The sequence below is a fragment of the Camelus dromedarius genome, chromosome 16, assembly GCF_036321535.1.
Source record: "Camelus dromedarius isolate mCamDro1 chromosome 16, mCamDro1.pat, whole genome shotgun sequence".
NCBI lineage: Eukaryota > Metazoa > Chordata > Mammalia > Artiodactyla > Camelidae > Camelus > Camelus dromedarius.
The window spans coordinates 40,179,887-40,192,043 of NC_087451.1; the positions used below are offsets into that span (position 1 = coordinate 40,179,887).

The following is a 12,157-nucleotide window of genomic DNA, read 5'->3' on the forward strand; positions in this document are numbered from 1 at the left end:
CCTATCACCTGATTTGATGAAAATTCTTTTAAATTCAGAGGTAAAGTGGAATAAATTTAGATTACCAGTTCAACCAATTAGTTTACCTGCATTGTTAAGGAATAATGTAAATAGAGATTTTTACATCTTGTTTACATTTTTATATATTAGTGACATTTACTTCTATAGAAAAATTGCTTTTCATTTTGATTTTTTTTTTAATCATGCTGAGTCATTTTTTTTTTAATGGCGGTACCAGGGATTGAACCCAGGCATGCTAGGCATGTGCCCTACCACTGAGCTATTTTTCTCCCCATCTTTTCATTCTGAAATTCCACCTCTATAAATTTATCCTAAAGAATATTTTGCAAGAGTGGAAAGGTAAAGAATATTCATGTAGCATCTTTTGTAAGAATGATAACCCAAATGTCCACTGACAGAGACGAGTTAAATAAATCATGGCACAATAATTAATACAACAAAATACTATGTAGCTACCAGAAAGAATGAAGCAGATCTCTCCAGTCTAATACCAAAAGATATCCAGGATATACCTTGGTGGAGAATTGGGGGTGGGGGGACGGGGGAAGCAGGGGTGGGTGAGACAGGCTATAAACAGGTATGTACAGGGTGATCACATCTCAGTTTTTAAAATGCTCATTCATACTTACTAGGGGGAAAAAGGCCAACATTTATTGAACACTTACTATTGCCAGGTACTGTTTTAAGGGCTTAACATATATTAACTCACTTAATTCTCAAAACAGCCCTATGAAATAGGTACTATTATCCCCATTTTATGGATGAAGAAATAGGTACAAAGAGCTTAAGTTCTTGCCCAGGGTTGCTAGCAATTGGCAGAGTCAGAATGTGTTTCCTGGCATACTGGTACCAGTGAGTAGAGTAGGTTGTTAATAGCAGTTTTATTTTAGGAGGCAGGATTAGATGAGACTTTTTATCTTTTTGTTATATATTTCTATAAGGTCTTACTTTTTAAAAAAACAATAAATATTACCTTTTTGGTACAAACCAAAAAAAAAAAGAAAGGAAAAAGTAAAAACTGCTTCTTGGGTTAGAACAAAGAAATTGATTTCAGTCAAGACTAGTGTGTTATCTATCACGACACCCTCTTTTGCCAGACCTACTGGCTCATTTATTTTCTCTTCACAGAACATCTCCAGGAGTCCCCTGGGATTCAGAAGCTGGGGACTCTTATTAGAGTATGGAGCTTTACTAATTGCTATGCTAACTCAACCACATGGCTGAATTTCCATGGCTGGCTGGAGGCAGAGCCTTCACTGCACCTGTTTCATTCACCCAGGGCCCCTGGCAGAGGTGGGGCAGCTACGTACCAACTGAACACTTCTTGTAAGAGTCAAGGCTGTGGACAGAGCCTGTCACTAGTACCCCATCCCACTGAAAGGACACTTGAAAGTGAGCCTGAGCCAGCTCCAAGGTGCTTAATGATTTTGTGTTGCTAAGACAATGACTAAAGATAAGGCAAAGGCAAGCCAGGACCAGACCCCTTTCTTTTTTGACTTTAAGGTGCACCTACTCTCGGCCTCTCACATGCTGTCTCCCTAGATGGACAATAATGTGACTAGTTTTCCTTTTTTAAAAAATGTTTCCCATGATAAAAGTAATCCATGACTACAGAAAATAAAACTCAGTTATAACACCACCACCCAGAGATAACCAGTTTTGATATTTTGGTATACTTCCTTCTAGACTTTTTTTTTGAACTTCATATATACAGTATGATACATGTTAAAAATTTTTGGATCATACTTTATAGATAAATAGATAGATAGAAACAGTTTTGCATCTTTGTTTTTCACTTAACATATTAAACACATTTTCTGACATAAAATATTCTTTGAAAAATAATTCTAGTGGCAGAATAACTCATATCCTTTTTACTTAACTATTCAGTTAAATAGTTACTTAACTATTTAATCTATGTAGCTAAGGGTCTCTTTACCAGATCTAGAGGCAGATCAGATACAAGTAAGCTTTCATTCCTGCCTTTCCCATATTAACTGCAGGGAAGACTGCAGGGCACCGCCAGGGGTCAGTACAGAGCTGCCTAGTATGCTTTGATGTATGAAAACTGGTTACACAAGAATTCATATAAACAAATCCTATCTATTAGATTAGAGGATTATTCACATGAGTAACCAAGTTCCCTTCTAGAGCAGGCTTCCTTAGTACAGACTTCTCAGATCAGAAATGATCACATTCCTTCAGGTTAATTTTTATTGAACATTTACAAAACAGAGCTATTTTATAAACCAAGGTCTATCAATACAAGATGTAGTTCTCAACTGCTTGGTATGAGAACATCTGTGCATAAAGCACTTGAACTTGTTTTAAAAATCAAATAAATAAAATATGAAACTATCTTATAAACTATGAAGTGGCATTTAAACTTTACGTTGCCCTATTTTATGATGTGCTGTTCAGATATTTAGATAGCTCCTATAAAAACTAAAGAATCTCCTAGTATCTATCCTGATATGAAATGAGGCATAAAAGCCTATGCTTTGGCACGATAGTGGATTATTTAATTGGTTTTCCTCCCCCTAGCCTTCACTCTCCAGTCATCATCAAATTAGTAATCTGTTTTCCTACACGGTGAAATTATCATTTACAGCCAATTTGGTTTTAGTTGTTTCTATCCTAATTTACCTTAGGCACATTCAGGAAAATTACTCTGAGCTTAGAACTGGCATAAACAACTTATAAATAGGTGAATAACAGGGATCAAAAAGCCACTCCAGGCCCGACACGCTTGACGGGCTCCAGCACAGGTGGTTGGCACTCCTGGTCTCTCTAAACCCAGAAGTGACTCTTAGGAGCAAAAGACACCAAGGCCCCTATTTCCCACCTGGCCAGGCTTCTGACTCAGCCCTTCACCCTTCCTTCTGTTCTCAGTTCCTCTCCAGTCCCCAGTGCCCCACCATCTGGCATCAGGGATGAAAAGGAGCTAGGGTTGGGCATTCTGGGGATCAAGCATCTTTCAAAACCAGCTTGGTACGGCCTTTCCTGAGTGCAGCCCACTGACAGGTCCCTTCTGACCAGTCTCAGAACACAGTGAGTGACCCAGTCAAAGCAGGGCCTGAGAGTCCCTTATCATTGGCATTTGATTTCCTAGTGGGATTGGGTCTTACTCTCTGGCAGAAGGGCACAGAGGCTCCATGAAGAGGACAAGGATACATGCACAGCAGCTCACACTGCCCTGGGACAGCTCCAGTAGAGTGCAATCCTGTGTCTTCCCTGTGAAGTTCTGTGTCTTAGAGCAGGATCTAACACAGGGCATCAACTGAACAGCTTGTACTCTTCTTAAGTACAGTCCCTGGTACATAATAGGTGTTTGATAATTATTAATTGTGTGAATGAGTGACAGGTTTAGACCATTAGACCAGCACTAGAGCACAAAGTAGCAAGAGAGAGCTCATTTCTAAGGCTAACAAAAAAAGTCTGGGGATTGGAATAGTGGAACTAAGCCTATAGACTTGAAAGAAAGTCAAGAGGGTCCCAACAACTGGACACAAACCCAAGAAAACTCAAGAGCCATACAGCAGCAGAGCAGCAACCCCGGTCAATCACTGTTATTATTTAAGAGCAGTTTCTAGTACATGGACCCTCGGGGCACCTACCATCCCCACAAGGGCCAACTTCCTGAGATCGGAGTCTGACTAACTACTGGCCACATCCTGCATCCAAAAGAATGGGGACGGACTTACCCAGGAGGGTTCTGAGACACCCGCAGAGCTAAGAGGCCTCAAGGAAGTGCAGGGATTCCCTTGACCACAGAGCTGCAGGTCTTATGCCTCCTAACCTGTTAGACTCCCGCCACCCCAACCAACCTGCTTGAGTCTCAGAGGACGCTGCAGAAGTTTGTGCTCCAGAGTAGGCTGCCAGTTACCTGGGAAGGAACTTGGGGGCATGTGCACCCAGGTTACTCAATGTTGTCATAGACGTGGATCACGTCATCGTGGTTGCCAAGAGCCTGGATGAGCTGGGCAGCCTGCTCCAGGTCAGGGTCAGCCAGTCGCACCTTTGTGTTGGGGATGAACTCTAGCGCACAGGACACAGAACACAGGCCCAGGGAGTCCAGCTTCTTCCTCACTTGATGCAGTAAAGAAGCATCGCAAATAAACTAGGGACAAAGGAAAGTCAGGAGGTGAGGAGCCAGGAGATAACAGGACAAAGCCAGACAGAACTTTGTAAAACCTAGTGGATGTAATGTATCACTGGGTTTAAGTCTTCACTGGCAGAGATGAAGTTTCAGGTATTCTGAATCCTTCTCATTGTCCTCAGAAGAGTAAGCCCTATCCAGCAATCACTTAATAAATGTTTGTGCAATAGGTGAGCTCTTTACCTCATCTGTACCCCGGGTGCAGGAAAGAAGAAACTGGGAGAAAAATGACTTAACGTGTCTCTTAGGGCCCTCTTGGAAGTCCACTAAACACATACTCACTTTAAAAATGTTATTTTCCTCTTCGTCTTCAGTTTCCTTGACATCCTCAGCTCCTGCTTCGATTGCCAGCTCTAGGGCACGCTCTAGGTTCACAGCTTTCTTCTCTCTGTCCTCCACTCCAACCACAATCACCCCCTTTTTGTCAAAGGAGTGGCGAGCTCCTTCAGCCATCATTCCCCTAATAGGAAAGGAAATGGGCCAGAACTGAGTGCCTTTAGACACTCAGCCTCCACACAGCACTGCACAGCATCATTCCCACCCAGCCCCTGGAGTGTATACAGACATGGAGCAGCTCTCTTCCTGAAGAAGATGCAGCTACCATTGCGCCAGGAAACAATTCAAACATAATCTACCCTCTATTTTCTGCGCTGACTGGAGTTTGGAGAAGGCAAAGACTTTGTTCACCAATTCCCACGCAATTAAGATTCCATTTCTGGTGGAACATTTTAAGACCAGGACATTATATGACTACATAAGATAATGGGACACAGGGGTCCTTCCTCACTGGATCCTTTTGGATCCTGTCTAGTATAGAACACATTAAGGGAGAATAAATTATCCCATTTGAACTCTGTTAAGGATGAAGTGTGTGTAAAACTCGGAACACCACCAGGAACAACAGTACTTTCCTTACACACAATTGGAACCTAAAGGTTCTGTCCGCTTCCACTCCCCCCAGACACACACCTACCCATTCTTATTCAGGATACGTCTGATGTCCGACTGGCACTTGGAGCCACTGTTAGATAACGCCTCAATGAGAAGAGAAGAGCCACCAGGGCCTCGGCCCTCATACAACAAATAAATGCCCTTGGTTTTCTGCAATAAACAACACAAGCACATTTTCCTGTTTCCTAATCCCCTCCTACATGCCAACCCAGAACCATAGGCACCACAAAGTTGACTCCATGGGATGGGCTCTCTGAGCTGGAGCCTAGGCTCTTAAGTCTTTATTTTTGTTTTCACCCTCTTAGAGGATGCCCTTGGGGCCAACTTTTGATGTAACTGGAAGTACTTGGGAGGGAGTCTGTTTCTCCTGTCCCTGAACAATCAGTCAGCCATCTCCCAACTTTATTTCCTCCCCTCCCCAGCTGAATCCCACACCTACCCCTCCATCACGCCCACTATAACTCATCCTCCCACATCTTATCCCAAGGGAAACATACCTGTGCTCCTAGGCTGCTGAGTACTGGTACATGAAATTACACATCTGAGCCTTATCAAATAGCATGGCCTCCAAATTCAGTCAATCAAAAACTCTAATGACCAATCTCATTCAGACCTCCCACACCACCTCCGCTCATCCCTTGTCCATGTATCCGATCTTCATCACTCTTGCCATCACCCTGCCCTGCTGTCTTCCCAGGAACTCTCAACTGATGACCTCTTTCTGCTTTCACAAAGGAAATAAAGGACCCACAGGTCGGGGAAAATCCTCTGCCTCCACCACCTCACCTGTACCAGGGCTGACGGGAAGGCAGTATGTACCATGGTTAGAGCATAGGCTCTGGAGTGTGTATGGTGCCAAGTCTGTCATTTTCTGTGTGACTTGGTCAGGTCGCCTAATCTTTCTGTGCCTCAGTGTCCACTTAAGGTTGTTCTGAGGATTCAGTGAGATAACGTATACAAAGTTCTTATCAAGTGCTTGGCCTGGAGTAAACACTCAATATCTATTAGCTGTTAAGATGATTACTTCCTCAGATCCTTTCCACTCATCCCAGAGAAGAGGTGTCCCCTTACCTGGGCTCTGAAGACAACACCCACACCTAGGGTCTACATCCCAGACCCTCTCACCATCACTATCATCTGCACCCTCTCTCTTTCTACTGGCTGTTCTCCTTCAAGGCATAAATATTAGAAAAACAAAGGTTTCCTCAATTTAACATCAGGGCTTTCCCCATACTGTGCCCCTTCTTTTTACGTCATCTCCTCACAATTCAGCTCAACAGTCCTAGGCAGTATGGTCCTGCACCTTATCTATACAACCTATTCCTGACTGTGCTCCCATAACCAATGGCTGAGTCATCAGAAGGCTCTGGGTTGAGGGTGTCAACCACACTGTGACCCTTCTCTCTTAATTTAAAGAGTATGTGATGGCATTCCAGACATGGGGTGCCCTGTTGGGGCTGTGAGCAGTAACAAGGATGTCAAACTGAGGACACACCTCCATTTTCAGCGCTCCCTCAATTGTTGACTTGGGCATGTGCTTGCTGCGACACACCTCTAAGATGCTGGCCAGACTGCTGTTGAGCTCAGGGTTGGGACCTCCTTCTGAGATCGAAAAGAGTAAGCAAAGACATCTCATTATGACATGGGAGAAAAAAGGGACTTCCCTCTCCCCTCTCCGCCCCCATCCCCATCAGCCAAAAGAGTGACAACTCACCACTTAGCCCTCGGTTAGTTTAGAACACTCTATCCAGTGTTTGAATGGGATATAAATTAATATTTCGGTAAAGTTTTTAATTCACTCTGAATGAACGACAGAGCATCGGGATGGGCCCTGGTCCAACTCCCGGAGGCAAGCGAGGCCATGGGCACAGTGAGGACAGTGGCGGCCAGCGGTGGGTGACCGTCAGGTTCTCACCTTTAATCGCTAGGCGAATGCTCAAACTGAGCTTAGAAAAGATGCGACTCCTTTCGGTGTCCTTAGGACCCTTGATGTGACGGACTTTGGACCACTTGTTGTGCCCAGCGGGGACAGCCGCGGTGAGGTGCAGCGTCCGACCCCCAGCGGGGCTACAGCCCGGGGGCTCAGGCTGGGAGGCCCGGGGGACCTGGACCCCAAGGCCTCGCGCCCGCAAGCATGGAGCAGCGGCCCGGTTCAGGCTGAAGGTGGCCCAAGCCGCCATCGGCTCTGACCCTGGGCCAAGGTCAGTAAGAGCAGCGGCCAAGGTCAGCCCGCTCCGTCTGCCGCCGAAACAAGCAGATCCAGAGCCTGCGGCTCCCTCCGCCCGTCACCGGAGACCCAAAGTCTCAGGCCCGCTCGAGGCAGACTCCACGCGAAAACCCCACTGTCCTCGCGGCAGCCGGGAATGGGTACTTTCGAGGGTGTTGCACACTTCCTTTCCCCGGTCCGTTCCAAAAACGCGTCCCCACCGCCCGCAAAATCGGTTCCGCCTCTGCACGGTACTCGCCTTTCTGCTGCCCCCGCGCAGAGCTGGGGCTGAGGTGGGGCGACTTAGTGCTCAATCCGTCCTGGTTGCCGGCGCCGGACTTTATTTCCCCACAATGATTTATAGAGGTACATCTGAGTTATGAAACAGATTTTGCTTCAGAATGGCTTCCCAACTCTGAGCAGATCTAGAATGAGAAATGTTTTGTTGTTGCAAAAAAATAACGTAGTTCAACCACCTCATTTTACAGGTAAAGAAATTGCAGCCCAGAGATGTGTTTTGCCCGATCCTTTAGTCTCCCTAAACTTCCTCTTTGCTATCTGTAAATAAGGATGCTACTACTTGCTTTACCAACATAGGCAAGTTGAAAACACAAAATAAGCCCTTGAGGTTTTAAAGTAATAAATTCTTATGTAAATAGCAGTACGATCATAGTGATGAAGCCCCTAAATGCCAAAGACGCTTGAGATTCAGATTGGATTCAGGACGTCCTAAAGAGGGAGAATAATCAGAAGAGACTTCTGGAGCCAAATTCCCCTCTGCATTTTCCCTCTGCTCTCCCAAAAAGAGAAAGCCAAGGCCATTAGGAAGAGAAGATAAAGAAGAAACCAAACAGCAACTGCTGAAAAAACTTTCCACTGGCTCACTGTACTGGTGAGATTAAATCCAGAGGGCTTGGTGTGTTAGATAGAGAACGGCTTAAGCTTGTGGCCTCTGGTTTGAACTGTTAGGTTCAAAACCCAGTTGTTACACTTACTAGTGTAACCTTGGGCAAGTTCCTTTACTTTCCTATATTTCCGCTTCCTTAAACTGTAGAATGGCCATGCTAGGATTAAATGGGATAATGGATAAAGTACATGGGCTTACATTTATGTTAGTTATTATTATATAAGAACCTCCATAACTTCAGATCTACCAATTTTTCTGGTCTCATGTCCTGACACTGCAGTCCAGTTGGAGGGAATTACTCACTGTACTCTGAATACATGTTCTTTATCTCCTCTTTGCTCCTCTACCCTAGTGAACTTCATTGTTTCACTGGTAAGATTTTTATCAGGTTTCAAGACCCAGTTCAGCTGTCACCTCCTTGGTTAAAGCCTTCTTAAGAGTCCTTCTTGGAATTTTTAGATGTAACTAAGAGTGCAATTATGAATTGTTCTTTTGTTAGTTTATGACCAGAGCTACTTGGACTGGGCACTCCCCTCCTTGTACTTTGCAGATTATATTGAAACACCAGATTGCTCCTACTTCTCTTCATTCTTGTATTGAGCACAAACCTGTGTCTTTGCTGTTCTACCTCACTTTTCCTGGCTAATTTTTCAAGAAATCAGCTCAGGCATCATTTTCCATAGGAGGAAAACATCTTAACATTCTTCATTTGCGCTCAGATGTCCTACTCTGTGTGCTTACATAACACTTCATACATGTCTATACCATAGCACTTTTAAAATTCATAATGTTTATGTTTGTCTCTGCCATGACATAATACTTTGAGAACAGGATTATACTTCTGTGCCCAGCATAGTTCTTTTTTTAAAAGAACTTTATTGATATATAAATATACAAGTAACCAATTTAAAGTGTAAAATAATTTTTAGTATTTTCACAGATCTGTGCAGCCATCACCACGATTTTATGTTTTAATCAGTCCCAAAAGAAACCCTGCACCCATTAGCAGTCACTTTCCATTTTCCCCCAATTCCCCCAGTCCTAGGCAACCACCAATTTACTTCTATCTCTATGGGTTTGCCTATTCTGGACATTTCATATGAATGGAATCATATAATATGTGGTCCTTTGTGACTGGCTTCTTTCATTTGGCATAATGTTTTCAGAGTTCATCCCTGTTGTAGCATGTATCAGTCCTTGATTCATTTTTGTTGCCAAATAACATTCCATTGCATTGAATATACCACTTTTTATTTATCCATTCATCAGTTTATGGACATTTTGGTGGTTTCCACCTTTTGACTATTATGAATAATGTTGTTATGAACATTCATGTACAAGCTTCTGTGTAGACATATGTTTTCATTTCTCTTGGGTATATGCCTCGGAGTGGAATTGGTAGGTCGTATAGTAACTCTGTTTAACCTTTTGAGGAACTGCCAGAGTGTTTTCTGAAACAGTAGCATTGTTTTACATCCCCACCAGCAATGTATGAGGTCTCCAGTTTCTCCACATCCTTGCTAATACTTATCATCTCTTTTTGACTCTAGCTGTTGCCATCCTAGTGGGTATGAAGTGGTATCTCCTTGTGGTTTTGATTTGTATTTCCCAAATGACTAATGATGCTGAGCACCTTTTCAGGTGCTTATTAGCTATTCATTCAGAGTATTACTTTTTGTAATTTAAAAATATAGCCTAATATAAATGTTACTTTGAGTAGCAAAAAGCAAATTAAGGGAATTTAGAATCACAAATAAGTGTAGAGGCCAAGACAAAGTTTGAGACTGCCCTAGTCCAATTGGTCTAAATACACCAGGGCAAACCTGTAGTCCCATGAAGTCAGGCTATCCACTCACTGCAACAAGGGAAACTGCACAACAGAGGGATGGTGGGGGTTCCTCACCAAACAAAGGAAAATATCGTTATTATAGAATTATGGGGAAGAGTGGAGGATAGGTAAAGTTTCATTGAAACAAGAGTTTGATAGACTCAAAGGAATACAGAGCTGTATGAAGAGGGTCAACGTCAACTCTGGACTACGAAGTGGACCCAGGGTTCAGTTTCTTCGGTAACTACAAAGTTAAATGTGGAATGTTGTGTTCTGAAACCCCTGATCTGAAGCTCTACATCTGGGTTGGAAATCAAGGCTGCTTCTCTGTCAAAGCAACTTAGGTTTTCCAAGCAAGACTATAAGGCTTCATTCTCAGTGACATAGTTTCAAAAAGCAAGTTTTCTGACAGTCTATGATTTTAGAGAAGAAAGATTCTTAGTGACTTTAAAAAAAAAAAGTCACTCAGAAAAAGGAATTGTATATAATACTTTAAGTTGCAGTGTGTGCTTGGGAGAAACAGTTTCTTGTTAACCTTGCAGCTGGTTCTGCTTGTGTCTGTTTATCTATGAAGAATGGCAGGGCAGATTTTTACTTTCTCATCTGAGATACTATTTACTGTCTCAAGATAAATTCACAAGTGACTGAACCATCTCTAGAGGCCTAGTTGTCAGGGTCATTGAAATCTTTAACTAACAGTGAGCCTTGGATGCCAAAGACTGGCTGAGGGCATCATTCCATTAGGTTTGAACAGGTGTTGTGCAGTACGAATGGCTCTCAATGAATGAGACTACATTCCAGATACTGTGCTAATTTGATGGTAAGGTGGAGACATTACTATTTATTAACTACTGTATTTCCTCTTCCTAGGCACAAGGGAAGACTACATTTCTTGACCTTCCTTGCAATTAGGTTGGAATCACGTGACTAAACCTGGCTGATATGGGCATAAGTAAGTAAGGCTTCCCTCTACAAAGCAGCCTTGGAAGCCGTATGTTCCAGATGATGGAGCTATAAGATGGAGGTGGGCTGACTGACCTCCAAAGGACTACATGTGAGCGAAAAATAAGCTTTTGTTGTGTTCAGTCTCTGAGCTTTGGGAGTTTGTTACTGCAGCATAACCCAGTCTGTTGAGATGAATAGTTAGTATTACTCTCCCAGCTTTCCCCTTAAAAACCAGAGTAGGAGAATCATGCTTTTCCCATAAAATATATATTGTCAGACCACAACAGCACAGTACTAACAGAGCCAGCAGATGCTTGTTTTAACACATAAAGTTTCAACTCTCATACCACATACTTCTCTGCAGACTTACGGCCACCGCCAGCTCCACGTCCTCTGACGCAGCGGCAGGCACTTACTAAATATTGGCTCACTGAACCCATCACAGTTTGCCTTTCTTCTCTTCCTTTGAAATGGCTTAACATGAGCCCAGAATGAAAATAAACGGAGTATTCATCCAGGACTCACATTTGAATGGCAATGGGAATAGAACTCCTCTATCCTATCACGTTGGGGCACAGGCTGCAGAAGCCGGCTTGGACTTGGAAACTCCAGTCAGCCATCAGAGCCTGGTGTCCTGACCCACAGGATCTGGGAGTTTCTCGGTCATCCTTCCCAGGCAGTAGATTACTGAATCCTGATTATCCCGTCCTTTAGTAAGTCTCTTCAGTTGTGCCCCACCCTCCTTCCCTGCTGCTCCTGCTTTAGTTCAAGCTTTCACTTTTTCTTACCTTGACTAGTATAATAGGTGTAGTGACTCCCTGTCTCACCCCGACTCAGATGCATTTTCTTCATTGCCTCCTAAAATGCAATTTTGAGCATGACCTCCCTCTATTTAAATTTCCTAAGTCTCATATAGGAGTAAGGTCTGGCCTCTCTGCAAAGCACAAAGACAGCCTGCTCTGGTCCTGCTCGCCTCTCACCACACTTCCCACCATCCTCCATACAAAACCCCATGTCAACGTATGATTCTCTGAATAGAATCACAATCTTTCTTGCCTCTATAGATTTGTACATGGATGTTCTCTCTGCCTCAAATGTCTTTATTCCCAGAGAACTCCAACTCAGCCTTCAAATCCCCGT

At 43.5% G+C, this 12,157-nt stretch overlaps 1 protein-coding gene across 1 annotated transcript; it reads right to left on the bottom strand.

The window, feature by feature from the left end:
- Positions 1–2,212: 2,212 nt before the first annotated feature.
- LOC105090413 (translational activator of cytochrome c oxidase 1) lies at positions 2,213–7,526 on the bottom strand. The gene is made up of 5 exons (XM_010981708.3): positions 7,047–7,526; positions 6,627–6,733; positions 5,154–5,281; positions 4,463–4,640; positions 2,213–4,141 (listed from the first exon to the last, which is right to left on the bottom strand). Exons 1-5 carry the CDS (start codon positions 7,309–7,311, stop codon positions 3,941–3,943), a joined length of 879 nt encoding a protein of 292 aa, XP_010980010.1. The 5' UTR covers positions 7,312–7,526; the 3' UTR covers positions 2,213–3,940.
- Positions 7,527–12,157: the final 4,631 nt, after the last annotated feature.

Excerpts from the sequence above, each read along its gene's own strand:
- LOC105090413 (XM_010981708.3), bottom strand. The coding sequence starts at position 7,311 with ATGGCGGCTTGGGCCACCTTCAGCCTGAACCGGGCCGCTGCTCCATGC. Across the intron at positions 5,282-6,626 it reads AGGGAGCGCTGAAAATGGAG|AAAACCAAGGGCATTTATTT; the intron begins GTGTGTCCTCAG and ends TGTTTATTGCAG. Across the intron at positions 4,641-5,153 it reads CGTATCCTGAATAAGAATGG|GGGAATGATGGCTGAAGGAG; the intron begins GTAGGTGTGTGT and ends CTTTCCTATTAG.